The sequence below is a fragment of the Maylandia zebra genome, linkage group LG13 (assembly GCF_041146795.1).
Source record: "Maylandia zebra isolate NMK-2024a linkage group LG13, Mzebra_GT3a, whole genome shotgun sequence".
Lineage (NCBI taxonomy): Eukaryota > Metazoa > Chordata > Actinopteri > Cichliformes > Cichlidae > Maylandia > Maylandia zebra.
This window is the reverse complement of record NC_135179.1, coordinates 23611268-23626615: the sequence shown is the minus strand read 5'-3', so window position 1 is coordinate 23626615 and position 15348 is coordinate 23611268. Positions and strand designations below refer to the sequence as shown.

The following is a 15348-nucleotide window of genomic DNA, read 5'->3' as shown; positions in this document are numbered from 1 at the left end:
GGAAAGAAAAGCTTTGATACAAAGAAGTTTGGAAGCATCTTGTGTCCTTTTTTTAAAAAAACATCTGAGCATCTCTCCACGCTAAATCTAATCAGCATGAGTTCAGCCAGCGATCAAGATGAAATCCCTGCTGCTCTGAGTAGGCAGAAAGCAGGCGGGTTCTGGTATGAAGAGACATGCTGGATATGGGTTTTATTAAATAAAGTAAAATAAACAGTCATAGTCATTGCAACATATTTTTCTAAAGTTACAACCCACAAGAATTCTGCATGAAAAGAACACTTGCAGTGTGATGCTTATTTAATCCAACCTCGAAACCACGCAAGGGATGAGGGCTGTGCACATTACCAATCAGCAAACAGCTCACATAATCATTCTAGTTACATTTTTAATCAGGACTAACTCAGGAGCAAAAGCAAGTGGGAAAAAAAAGTTAATTAGGTGATTCAAATTTATAATTCTGAGATACTTTGAGATATATTATATGTATAAAAGCTAGTGTATTGCTGCAAACGGGATAGTTTTATAAATGGGGCTTAATAAGCGATCTGCATGTTCTACATTAGGGAGAGGCAATGAGTAATAATGAAAATCTTGGCAACATTTTACAATTTTTCTATTCCTTTAATCAGCTCTCTGGAAAGTTACAAGAAAAGAATCTACAGCTACTTGAATTACTGACGTGAAATGTATGCCAGCTAGTCAAGTTGAGGTTTACATCCATGTTTGCCCAAATCTGTGTAATACACTGTATGACATGGAAGAAATTAAATAGGCAGCCTTTAAAAATTACTGTCACCTACTTAGTTTCTGAACAAATCTGATATTTAATCAGTCTCTTGCTCTGTTCCTGAGCACACTGTCCTGGTATTGAACACTGGCTAGAAAAGTGGTGCTTTTATCTTGTTCTGGGTTTTGTTTTGTTTTTTGTTGGTCTTTTTTTTTTTTCTTTGTATGTTTCTTTTGCATAATGATGTAATGCAAACTTTTGACATTTGGATGTGAAATGTCATTACTTTTTCATTTATTCTTTTAGACATTTATGTGGAATGTTTTCATAATTTAGTCCACAAAAACTTGATTTTATTGCCAAAAATTTGCTTTGTGAGGTCACAGCAACCTTTGGCAACCAAAATCTAATCGTATGCCACGGAGCTGAAGTTAAAGTTCGTGGAAAATTTGAAGACACTCCCTCTGAGCAAGTGTTTTGGTGAAACCTCTAAATATTGAGTCAAATAATAGTCTGCATCAACTACAGTTTGATTTTCAGCCTCATTATTCCACAGAGACTGCACATGCTTTTTTACTAAACAACTTAACTCATCAGTATAAAAAGGTGATGTAGGTGCTGTCTATCTGGAGATTAAAAAGGCAACTGATACATTAAATCAGCACATTCTTATCTTCAGACTTTCTAAGGTTACATAACTTGACAAAACCTTAGAACTGCTTAAATCTTATCTTTCTTATTGGGAAATATGTGTTATTAATGAAAAATTAATCTTTTCTAATCTCTAAGGCAGGTGTTCCACAAGGACCTGTTCTCGGCACACTTCTTTTTTATACTAATCAGGCATAACATTAGAACTACTTGACTAATATTGTGTTGGTCCCCCTTTTAATGCCAAAACAGTCCCAAATGGTTGTGGGACTGACACCACTAGATCCCCAAAGTTGTGCTATAGTATCTGGAATCAAAATGTCCTTTAAGTTGTGAAGTGGGGCCTCAATGGATCAAACTTGTTTGTCCAGTGCATTCCAGAGATGCTTGGTTAAATTGAGATCTGGGGGATTTGGGGGCCAAGTCAACATCTCAAATTTATTGTGCTCTTCAAACCATTTCTGAACTACTGGACTGTTTTTACTTTGTGGCAGGGTGCATAATACTTCTAAAAGAGGCTACCGTCATCAGGAAATACCATTTCCATGAAAGGGTTCATGTGGTCTGCGACATTGCTTAGGTAGGTGATGTGTGCCAAAGTAACAGGACCCAATGTTTCCCAGCAGAACATTACCCAAAGCAACACATTGCTCCGCTACCTTGTCTTCTTCCTGTGGAGCATCCTAGTGTCAGATGTTCCCCAGTGAAGTGACGCACACACACCTGGCCCTCCATGTAGTGTAAAATAAAATGGGATTCATCAGATCATACCTCGGTAGTCCAGTTCTGATGGACAGGGTCACCCTGGGCACCCTGACTGGTCAATGTCTGTGCAGCATCATATGCCACAAAGAGCAATAGCTGTTCTGGGTCAGTTTTTATAGATACTGACCACTGCGGACAGGGAATACCCCCACAAGAGCTGCTCTCATCCAGTCATCTAGCCATCACAATTTGGTCCTTGCCAAGCTCACTCCAGTGTCACGGCTGCCTGGGCAGACGTGTGGAGTGTAGAGAAATTGTACCCAAGTGCGGACACTGTGAATGAGCTTTTATTTGCAGTGGGGACAGAAAACAAACAAAAGCGGAACATGACAAAAACTACACTAAACAAAGACCTAAACGAGGAGGCAGCTACAAAAGTAATGTAAAGGAATCGGAAACCTGAGAGAAGACGTAGAACACGGCACATGAATGGCTTGGATGAAGAACATGGAGAAAGGACATGGATGATATGCAAACAATCTGACAACAAACAGAGGAAGACAAAGGGCCTAAATACACAGGGGAATAATGAGGGAATGGGAAACAGGATGGAAACACACCTGGGAGAAATCAAACATGACTAGACAAAGGTGGAAGCAAAACTAAAAACATTAACAAAGGACACAGGACTATCAAAGTAAAGCAGGAAACATAACAAAGGCACAGAGACACGGACTTTACTCTGACACAAGGAGACAGAGGGAACATGGATCACAGGTAAAGCACAGAAATCAAGAGACTAGAAATTCTACATAATAATGAAAGCAAATCCTATTAATAATTCAAAACACAAAACACTGGGTCACTGACCCACGACCATGAGATCCAGTCTTTATGATTGCCTATTTTTCCATAATGTTATGCCTCTCGGTGTATAGGAATGATTTTCCACTGTCGTGCTTTAGTAGGTTTTCAAATATATGCTGATGATAAAGTGATATATCAGGAAAAAAATGCCTTGTCTGTCTTCTTGCAACTGTTTTATCATTTGCATTGCTTGGTAGCATAGCTTGAAAAGTGTTGTCTTACACTGAACATCAAGGAAAGTGTGTCAGTTTGCTTTCCCTCCAGGGCTCACTGCTTAAAAGAGGTCTATGAGCCTACTAGCACATTGAGGCAACTGATGTGATTTGGATTCAAATAAAAAATCTTGATCTCATTTTAGAATTCAAAATTGGAAAAACATATTGAAAAGGTGACCAAAGTAGCAAAAACAAACATACATTTAAAACTTTTAGAGACAGTTTATCGTTTCATTACTCTTAAGTCTCAGCTGATGAAATATAATCCAATAAATAAAATTTTGGATAAAAAAATCTATAAGGGTGCACCATTGCAATGTGCTTAAGAAACTAAAAATGTGAAGTTTTGACAGTTTATCACATTTACTAGTCTAAAGTTAATATATAAATATTTATATAATATTTGTCACTGATTCTGTTCATAATTTGTATGAACAGAATTTCTAGCCAAGTGGTGGAAGGCTCAGAATCTTGTCTCTGCTTTTTGTAGATAATGTCGTTCTGCTGGCTTCATCAGGTAGTGGACTCCAGTTTGCAATGTTGCAGTTCCCAGCTGAGTGTAAAGTGGTGCGAATGAGAATCAGCACCTCCAAATCTGAGGCCATGGTCCTCCTAAAAGGAAAAGTCCGGAAAAGGATGGAGTACCCAATACAGGTTAGGGACGAATTGATCCCCAAGGTGGAGGAGTTTAAGTATCTCGGGGTCTTATTTACGAGTGACGGGAGAAGGGAGCGGGAGATCACGAGACAGATTGGTACTGCAGCTGCAGTGATGTGGATGCTGTACTGGTCTATCATGCTGAACAGAGTGCTGAGTGTAAAAGTGAAGCTCTCAATTTACTGGTCAATCTACGTCATTCCCCTTCCCAATGGTTACGAGCTCTGGGTAGTGACTGAAAAGAACAAGATCACAGATACTAGCGCCGGTAATGATCTTTCTCTGAAGGGTCTCTTCCTTAGAGATAGGGTAACAAATTTGGCCATCCAGGAGGGCCTCAAAGTAAGGAGCCAGTTGAGATTGTTCGGGCATCTGACAGGGATCCCTCCTAGGCGCCTCCTGAGTGGGGTGTTCTGGGCACGTGCCTGGGATGAGACCCCAGGGCAGACCCAGGACATGATGGAGAGACTAAATCTCTCTGCTGAACTGGGAACGCCTTGGTGTTCCCCCAGACAAGCTAGAGGAAGTAGCTGGGGAGATGGAGGTCTGAGCTTCTCTGCTAGGCTGTTGCCCCCGCGAACCAGCCCTTGATAAGCAGGAGAAAATGGATAGATGGTTCCATAAGTGTTCAGGGACCATATGGCTCCTCTTAAAGTTCTGGGTTCAGCAACATGCAGAACAGATCTTAGATTAAGACTAAACAATCAAGGTCCTACATAAATATATACCTACAGTACATAGAGGTTTTTTGTTTCAGATGAGCAGAGACTATCATAACACATAATAGTTAATATGGTCAGACAAATGCTTGATTGATCAGGTAGGATGGAGAAGGAAAAAAAAGCCAATACATGCATTATTTATGTAGTCTAGGGACACATTAAGACATTATCTAAGGCTTTCAGAGCTGTGTCCTGTAACCCTGTTAAAGTCCCTTGCAAGATATGGAAATTTATGGAAAAACACCAGATAAGGGAAGGCATCTAGAAAAAGCTTCAGTGGGCCAGCTGCACAGAGGCTTAAACCTTGTTTTCCGCCGGAGATCCCACTGAAGTTGAAATATTTTGTCTACACTGACTGATTGATCTGTGACAGTGAAAACACTAATTATTGTATTAAGTAATTATGTGTTTTATTATTAGGCATTGACTGAGAACAGATATGATTACATGATCCCTTCAGATAAAACAAATTAAAAAGTCACAAAAAACCTTCAAAGGGTATGTGGACATTGACATAAGAACACATTTAAACAATAATTACATAATTGCATACTTATAATTACTATAGCCTTTAGGCTCACTTTAAGTCAGGTATAATTTTGTGCATTTCTCTGTAGATAATTGCATTATTTTACTGTTGTCATAAGTGGGATATGACATATATAGCCAAAAACAGATCAGACGATGCAATGTTCTTGCCAGTGACTTGTAGGTACAGCCTCCGGCTTAATCTTCTTGTGCTGTAACCATGACAATAACAATAGCCTACGCAAACTTACAAATATAGATCCTCCTCTTTTGGGAGTATACAGATTGCCCTAAAGAATCAACTCTTCACTGTGGCCAGCAAGCCAAGACTTATCTTGTTGCTCTTTGCAGAATCATGTCCTCGCTGTAGCCAAGACAGTCAACATTTATCTTTCTGCTGCTCACCAGACATGCAGACAGGTTGTCTGAATTACTGCTCCCTATTACGCAAACTATAACACATTAGTTAAGTAATACATACAGTATGTAACTAATTTAAATCGATTCCAGTTTTTTAAAAAAAGTCCAGACAATGGTATTTTTGTTGATTTCTAATTCATCACCCTATTAGAAAAAGAGAAGACATTACCATCATCGCAATCAAACTCAGAAAGCCATGCAAACAACATTAAATAACACTTTCATCTACTTTGGCTGATTAAATATCTACTCAGGCCAGAGCTCTGTTTTGAAAAATATGCTGTCACAAATTTTCAAAGGAAACAAACAACGTTAGTTATTCCAACATGACAGACACAACAATTCTAAGAGTGAAATGAAGACCAGTGAACAATAAAATAAGATCCAAACAGATAACATAAGAAGAAAATGCGGATATAGGTACTTGAATGTGAATACTAGACCTATGTTATAGTTGGTTATATTTTAGTATAATAGATATATTATATTGGGTATCGTGTAAACAGACGCTATGTTTTAAAGAGTGTATAAGAGCTTTTGAACCTGAATATTTACTCTAAAGTCCAAAATCAGTCCCGCTGGCTAAAATGTAGCAAGGTTGACACCCAGTGGTTTGATCCGAACATTACAGCTGTAAACCCGCAATCTCCGCCTTATTCAAATACAATATTTGTTCAAATACAGGTCAGAGGCAAACACTTAAGTTTGCTATTCCCAGTGTGGATGGTGTTCAACAGTTGGGTAAATCCGTAATAGGCAGTGAGATTGGAAACTAATTAAAAAATTATGAGGAAATTACGAGGTTCTGTGCCAGATGTGAGAGCTGATTACTTTGTCTTAATTTCCTAAAAGGTGCACCAGCTCAGTGTGATAAAGATCATTAATTTGACTGCATTAAGAGGCGGCTGGCGAGCACGTTTAAAATAGACTATGAGCAAATTGTAAACCGTGATGGCGTCCATTTATGCTGCCCCTTTCTTTTATATTTTTCCCTCAGTTGAAATGACTGAACTGCATTTAATCTGGATGCATTTCATCAAAAATGATGCTCAAAATGTTTGTTTGTTTTAAATATGGATAGGGATTATAGTTCAGATTGGATGAAAGAAATTTTCCACTATCGCATAATGTCAGTGGTTTTAGGAGCAGATGGGTCTGGACCAGACCATGGCTAATACAACAGATGACAGACGGTGGTCTCTGGAACCAGTCTCTCACATATGACAGCCTCACTTACTGGTTTGATCTGGTCTTTCCAGTCCTCTTCCATCTCTGTCCATTTGTATAAATATCATTTTTATCAGCCACAACTACAGCCAAATTATCACAAAAATCACCCAATGCTGTTAAGAATTACAAATAGATTGCACAATTGCATTGAGGCAACATTACTTCCTCACACACTGCAAATAGTTGCTCCATCATGGATAATGACATGTCATAAGAATACTAGCAAAGGGAAGTTTAGTTAACATGATTAGAAAAGTCAAAAAGTCAAAAAGGCTGCTACTCATAAGCAACAACCCTTTATAATACTCTCAAAGTAATAACTACAGTGTTCCTTGGTTTTTAACAAGCTGTTTACATATAAAAGACAGGAGGTTATATCAGCCTACAGCCCATATTCATTGATTATTATGTTTTAATTATACTGGCTACTCCGTTTGTTTCCGGAGTGTGTTCAGAAATTAATTTCGAACTACCGTAATTATTATTAATAATAATAAAAACAAATGCATATTTCAGGTACAAAGTTGCAGGACTGTTTGCTTGCAGTAACTGAAAGTAAACTGGACTCTTTGCAGTGTGGCTGTAACTAGACTACCGCCTCACACGCCAGGAGGGTGAACCGCCGGAAACAACCTACCCTGCCTTCTCCGTGCGTGAACCTTACGTGATTGACGGATCAGCCGGACCAATCGCACGCCTACTTCCCCTTTCCCGCGCTCCAATCACTTGCCCAGGACGAGTACACAGAAAATTTTACGGCGCAGTCACGGTAGGTTGAGCCGACTGAGGTCCATAGAAATTTGACAGCTTCACAGGTGAGACAACCGTCCAGAGGCTGTTTCACTTTAGCTTCCAGGTTTTTTTTTTCTCTCGGAACTCTATTCACTGTGAGCCTGGGGTTGCCACAGTCAAAAAACAACCATTCGAAGTCTAATCATTCCGGCAGCATGAGCAAAAAGAAAAAGGACTGGAAGACTGAAAAAGGTAAGGCTTGTTTTGGAAAGGGGGGGAGGTGGAATGAGGCTATCATCATCTCCATGGCAGACGGCGTGAATTTTTACCACGCCAGAAGACTGACAGACACTCTTTCCGTCTTGTCCGTGTGCTGCAGTAGTAGCCTACTTGTTTCCTAGACTGCTTGATAATCCCACAGGGCGGACTGTACAGATGTTGTAATGATGTTCCGCCTCCTGTTTGTGCCGCCGTAATGTGTGTTTGACATTCGCAACAACGCTGCCGACACAGTGCTTGCTTATTAGCTTACATTTAAGGTGCTCACAGATCTTTCTCGAGTCTTCACGTACCTGTCAGAGTACCCCACCACCCCCAACTAACAGTTCCCGTCTCCCACCTGTATGATGCAGCAGCAGCAGCAGCAGTTCGCTGAGTTGCAAACAGCATTCTCTGCAACTGAATGCCCTTGTAGGTATACAGCTCTCTTAGGAATTAGCGTGCATTAATATAAACCGTGCACTTATTCTTAAAGCCGACCACAGTTTGAAGCATACAACGATAGCAGGTTATTGTGAAACTTTTCTCTTTGACATACAGGACAGACCTGTTGTCTGACAGAGGCAGAGGCAGTAAGGGAGACTTCAGCACTTTGTGAAGTTTACTTGTGAGTTGTAGCTTTGTAACTCACAGCAGAGCTTTTTCGGGGTAAACTTCTTTCTTTTGGCTTAGCAGCTGTGGTTAGTGTGGCAGTCACTGGTTGCATTGCGTTTCTGCCACCTTAAAAACGAGCAAACAGCAACTAGACTGCAGCCACAATTATGCATGTCGATTGCACATGTATTTTCCCTGCTATGACATGCTTATAGAGAGAAGCAGTGCTACATAATGTCACAATGGGGGCAAATTTCCTTATCTGATCTAGCTCATTCAGTAAATGAAACGATGTTTTTGTTTTTTGTTTTGCATTATTTTGGTTGTCAATTTGAATTATGCATTTGTTTTATGGTTCAGTCTGTGTCTAAAGGATGTTTCTATAAATGCTTCCAGTTTGAGCAGGAAGCACCACAGAATGAATATCAATGTAAGTACTATTGTTAATCTACGTCAAATCCCTTTAATAGGAGATCATGGTAAGTCAAAACATGAAAGAAAGAAAAACCCTTTAAACTTAAGGATATTAACATTCTTATTTCTTAAAATGCTCCTTGACTTGGGCGAGTCTCTAGGCTTTGGGAAATCCCGCTATGTAATAACACCAAAGATGAAATAATTTCCCTCATTTTGACACTTTTAGTTTCTCTGGAAAGATCAGCCTTATTTCTGAAGCGGTTGAAAATCTGATTTGCCACATTTACCAGAATTCTGACTGTAGTAAAACTAGGAAGATTTATGAAAAAGAATGAACAACATATAGAAACATAACCGAGAATATTCATGAATAAAAAGACAGCATATGCTGTTCAGGCTGCAGGTACTTGGATAATGCCAGTTTTTGTAGTTTTGCCTCTGTACGCCACGACACTGGAATTTAAATCAAACAGTCAATATGAATTTAAAATTCACACTTTGAACTTTAATTCAAGGGGCTTTGCATAATTTTTTGCATTAACTATTGAGGAAATACTGTTTCCAATGGCTCAAAAGTAATTGGACAACTGGCTGACAAAATGTTTCATGGTTAGATGAAGTCAGTTTGCTTATTATTCCAGATAAAAGATCTGGAGATTATTCCAAATGCTGAACTTGAATATGGTAACTTTTCACTGGAACTCTAAATGTGATGTCCAAAGTGATGTCAGCGGGAGTGAGGGAGGCCATCATTAGGCTGAAAACCCAAAAAATAAACCTATCAGAGAGACAGTAAAAACTTTTTGAGTGGCCAGATCAATCAAAAAGAATGAAAACACTAGCTCAGCCATACCAAAAGGTCTGCGAGACCACAGAAGACTAAGTAGATGAATTCTTCTCTTAGTTAAGAAAAACGCTTCACAGCATCTAGCAAAAACACTTTCAAGGAGGTTGGTGTATCATTACCACTGGTTACACTCATGAAGAGTTTGGCAGCAAATATCTAAAAGAGCCTGCACAGCTCTGATTGATTGGAAGAGAAAAGTCTGGAGAATGAAAGGATCTGCTCCAAATGCATAACCCTAACCCTGATCCAAAGCATAAAACATTATCCATTGAACATAAACGAGGCAATGTTATGTCACGGGCATGTGTGGTTGCCATTTGCCTAATGGGCCTAGTGTTGATGATGTGACGGCTGATAGAAACAGAGGGATGAATTCTGAAGCGTAGTGGGCTATACTCTCCGCTTAGGTTCAGCTAAATGCCGCAGGGCTGATCGGACAGCACTTCAGTGTGCAAAATGAACCAAAGCATACTGAAAAAGCCATGGAAGAGCTTTTCAAGGCAAATATTCTACAACTGCCAAGCCAGTCACCTGGTCTCAACTCAGTAGAGCAAGCTTTTCAGTTAGTGAAGCGCAAGGAAGGAAACACAGTATCTAGTTATGGTGATTGTCTTGAAGTATTTAAACCAGTCATTATATTTCAAATTATGTCAGTTTGTCCCATCAGTTTTGAACCTCTGAAAATGAGGCCATATGCATAAAAATGAAATATGTTAAAGGTTTTTTGTTAAACACCTTCAACAAAGTTGAAAGTTTTCAATCACACCTTTTAAAACCACTGGAGGCAAAATTAGAGAAATTGCCCAAAACTCATTGATCTACCGTACTTCCCGGACTACAAAGCGCACCTGAATATTAGCCGCACAAGCTAAAATCAGGGGAAAATCCTGTTTTGTACATACATTAGCTGCACCTGACTAAAAGCCGCAGGTGTTTCAATGTTGACTTATCATATGTAAGAGAATATGCACAAAGCGAATTGTCAGGAAAGAGATGGCTGTTTGGAGACACAGCCCTTTTATTAATATTTTGAAAAACAAGTTAAGGGTACATATTACGAAACATGTGCTGTGCTTCATAAATGAGTAACAAATGTAGTACATAACAATAACCTACAGCACACCAGAAAAATAGATTCGGCTCAGGTGCAGTGACATGGCTTTAACAAGAAGAAAAGTCAGTCATTCACCACCATCTTCCTGCGCACTAAAACCACCAAAGTCCTCTTCTCCAGTGTCGGATACGAACAGGCTCAGGATGGCTTCGTCATCCACTCTCAGCTTCTCTCCTTCGTTGTCACTTTCAAAACCAAAGAAATCCTCGTTGTCAGTGTCGGAGTCGAACACCCTCAGAAGGGCCGTGGCGGTGTCCTCCTCTCCATCATGCAGCAGTCCAGCCCTTCGAAATCCGTTGGTGATCATGGATGTTTTCACACTTTTCCACGCTGTCAGATTCCACCGGTGGAGTTGAGCATAACTTGCTTTTTGCAAGTTTATCGCCGCTCGTCATCCACGCCTCCCGCTGAACGCGTAGCGCTACTTTGAAGTTTGTTTTTCACTCTACTTGTGTGGCACTATGTTGCCTGGCGGATGGACATGTGACCACCACTCTTGAACCCCGATACTGTGTGTCTGATCACATGCCCTTCTGCCAGGCAACGTAGTGCCGTACAACAGCGGAACAAACAAAACAATCCATAGAAAAGCCGCACCTGACTAAAAGCTGCAGGGTTCAAAGCTTGTGCAAAAAGTAGCGGCTTTTAGCCCGACAATTACGGTACTTGTGATATATGCTATATGTGTGCAGCACAGGTGACTTGCCCTTTCAGCCAGGAGTTTAGAAAACTATTCAGGCCGTTTGATTGATATGATACTATGTGAAATAATCTCATGACCTCTAACCCAATCTTTGGGATTCTGCAAAGGACAGCAACAAAGTGCTTCACTGTAGTCCAGAGAGCCTTTCTGTGTTCAACTCCAGAACTGCCTTTTTATTCATCCATGTAGAATAATAGCTATTTTAGGAGTAACAGCAGTGGGCAAGAGGGAGAGAGAATACATCAGGGATACAACAGATATCCCCTATTGCTGCAAGGCCTTCAATGTAAGCCTGACCTCCTGTGATATTCTGTGTAACGATGATCCAAAGAAGCTTACATTTCTGACCAGAACATAGTCATCTCTTTTTCCCTGAATATGTAGGCTTTTATTTGTGCAACAGTCTCATAACCCATAGTGCCATTTAAAAAGAAACAATACAAGGTTGATATGACATGCATTTTATTTGATCTGTTACAGAGGTGATTTCAAAGTACACAGTGTAAACTAGGCTACTTATCTGGCAATGATTTCACAGTAGCACATAATTAGGATGATTTGCTTTTGCTTTTGCACAACAGCTCAATGCTGTCAACCAGTAGCAAGCAAAGGCTCTGTTGCAGTCAGAGCAGAAAAGCAGCAGAAGTTATTTGATATTAGACAATTATAATGTAGGTTGTTTTAAAAACAAACACATAAGCAGCACAAAGCACTGAGATTTCCTGTACATTGATTAGATAGCGCCTAGTATGAGTTTAAATGTAGTGAGATTTTAAGAAGTAAGTTCTTTGAAATAGTTTCTTGACAGACAAAGGGCAGGACAGTGTAGATATAGTTAGTATTTATTGATGGGTTCTGTATTTCACTCACTGGCTGCAAAGGATTTTCATTCAGGTATTAAAAACAATCCTTCTGCTTAAAATGATGTTAGTTGGTCCAGTTAATTTTGAGTCTCTAAAAATGGGGGGATTGTGTAAAAAAACTGTTGTATTTCCTAAAGATTTAATGCAAAAAAATTGTGTTAAACCCTTCATATTAAAGCTGAAATCTGAACTTTGATCACATTTTGCTTGCCTGATTTAAAACGTATAATTTAATTTAAACTTTATAGATAACTGGAAAACTTCTGGTGTTATTAGAAGAGGTGACTTCATCTCACTTTGGATGGAGCAGGTTGCAATTCTAGAAATCTAAATTGTATAAATTTCCTGTGAGACCAACAAAGAACAAACCAAAAATCAGCAAAAAATAATGTAAATATAAAAATTCACAAAAAAATCATTAATATAACTCTCTCGACCACATCAAGGAGTAAATTAATTAAATGTAGACTGTTGAACATTAAGCTTTTCTCTTCTAAATCTCTGTTAGTAAATGATTTATTAATTAATTGATCAACATTATTGATTTATTTCCCCTACAGAAGCCCGGATGCAGCAGGATAAATATGTTAGTTTAAATTAATCAGCACGCTTAAGTCATACTAACTGTCAGAAGCACAGGAGGAGGAGCAATCTTTCACGCTAGCTTAGTTTAATCAAGCAGCTGATAAGCCAAAGTGCAAAGATCTAGAAAAGTTCTAATTCATTTGAAAGTGAAAAACACAAAAAAACTGTTTTCCTTTTTGTTTCTTGCTCTTTTTCAGAGTTTCTATTGATTTCATTAATGTATTTTCTTTACAAAGAAAATGATAACCATTACAGGAAAAAGATATTCCGAGTTGACCCACAGAGCTAACATGAAGAAAAGCAACTTTAATAAATGCTGATATATATTTAGGCTCTTTCTCTCATATTGATCTTTAAAGTATAACTTCATGTGTTTACTAGCTCCAAACCATCAACAGTCTTGCAGGAATAGGGTCGATTAGACTCAGTTCCTACAAGACTATTGATGGGTCTAATGTACCCCATTCCAACAACACTGTTCAAAGAAGTTTAACCATTGTTTTTTTAATACGATCAATTTATCTTTATTAACAGGCTACATATCACAGGCTTTTAAGGTGGTTGTAATTAAACCACATGAGTTGCTACTTGGCTCAGGCAGGATTTATACCTTTCATTTTATTTTGAAAAATTCTTGAATGAGTAGTTGTAAAACAGGTTGTTGATCCCCTGCAGAGGAATGGTTTGTTTGAACTTGCAGCCACTGTTGGTATAAAGAAAATGAGTTGCAGTTGTTTGAGTCGTATCTATCTGACAGATTCCATATTGTTTATGTAAATCATTTTGCTTTGTAGATGATCTCCAGCTTTATTTATCAATATAGCCAGATGAGATTTATTACTATGAGACTGATCTGTTGTACTTGATTATTATCAGGTCACTCTAAAAACACTCTGAAAAGTTGCTCCAGAACACTGCATTAGAGTACTAACAGGGGCGATAAAGAGACACCGTATTTCTCCCTCTTGCACTGAACATTTTTTCCATTTTTAGTTCCTTTTACTTTCACTTTCTTTTCTCCCTCTACTCCTTTCTTCCTCCCCTCACCGCTAACGGGTCACAGCAGAAGGCTAGCCCTCTTTGAGCCTGCTTCTGCCAGAGGTTTCTTCCTTACCACTATCACTATGAAGTGCTTGCTCACAGAGGACTGTCTGATTTTTCGGGTTTTCTCTAGAAGATCATCGGGTTCTGGGGCAATATATTAAGTTCAGTTCAATTGAAAGTTCACTGTGGTTGAGTACAGAGGCAAAATTACAAAAATTGTTTAACTTTTCAAATATTTATACACCTTGACTGTATTTTCAATGACCTGTAAGTCGTATAGGAGTTTGTGCAGAGAAAAAGCAACACAGAGCTTTGAACAGGGAGGACTAAAAGCTTGGATTCATGCACGAAGCCTGCACTAAAATAATGCTTGTCTGACAGGCGTGTGGTGTCCACAGCTGCCAGTTTAAAGCCATAAGCGATGGCTAAACAACCTCCATCACAATGCTACTGATGAAGGGTCTGTCTCATGACAGGTCCAACTAACTTGTGGAGGGGAAGTTCCACATTCGCATCAAGGCCTGAAACTATTACTGATATGGGTGGGGGCCTTCAGTAAAGCAAGAGCACTTTTCTATGACTTTGGTTAAGAGAAGAAAAAAAACTATATTAAGTTAAAGTGAAGGAAGGATGTTTGTGATTTTTAACATAAATCAGTACAGCACCTATTTGTGCAAGGACTACATTTTTGGCCTGTTTTTATCAGTTTTTTTTTTTAGTAAAACTGTTTTTATTTTCTGTCACGTGTATGCAACTTGTCTTCACAGAGAGACTGCTCCATCTAAGTTTGGATGACAGGCGCAAGGAGTATCGTCGTCAAGATTTCATTTCTCTGGACAAGATACTAACCTGGAGAGAGAAAAACAGATGTAAGTGACGGAGTGTGCCATTTGGGATGCTGAAGTGTTTCTAAGTGTGTAGTCGTACACATTGTGGTATTTTTTACAGGTCAATCAGAAACCAGGAGTGCTGTTTGTCAGAAAAGCTGCGCCAGCATAAGTACAATTAATTTAAGCTAAAAATTTAAGCTGAACAGATGTATTTTCATAATTTCACTTATCTAAAATATATGTATTATCTATCTTTTTTATTTGTTGCCCATTTCAAAACCTAAATGAGAAACTGGTGTTGGATTATATAGCTGTAACAAAATTAACCCTAGACAATGGCTGTGCTACATGAACATTAATCAATTGAAAGAGACATTTGTAAACAACAGTATGTTACTTAGTCTTTTATCTCAAACTGTGGACTACTGCTCTTTATTGATAGCTGAAACTTTGGTGCTCTGTCACTTGCTGAACAGAGCAGAGGCAGAAAGACAACGTTTTGCAAGAACTTGTTGCAAAATAGTGATGTCACAGACCCCTTTCCTTTAAAAAAAATTGTTGCTAAAAGGGTGTGAATGGTTTCTTCTAGGGCTGCTCAATTAATCGAATTTTAAT

At 38.9% G+C, this 15348-nt stretch overlaps 1 protein-coding gene across 1 annotated transcript in view; it reads left to right on the top strand.

Moving 5' to 3' along the window:
* Positions 1-7487: 7487 nt before the first annotated feature.
* The window catches only part of macrod2 (mono-ADP ribosylhydrolase 2), a 424084-nt gene continuing 416223 nt past the window's right edge, over positions 7488-15348 (top strand). Inside the window, exons 1-2 of the mRNA XM_076891831.1 lie at positions 7488-7709; positions 14671-14772. Coding sequence (XP_076747946.1) covers positions 7673-7709; positions 14671-14772 — 139 coding nt within the window. The 5' untranslated portion in view covers positions 7488-7672. The remainder of the gene's footprint in view (positions 7710-14670; positions 14773-15348) is intronic.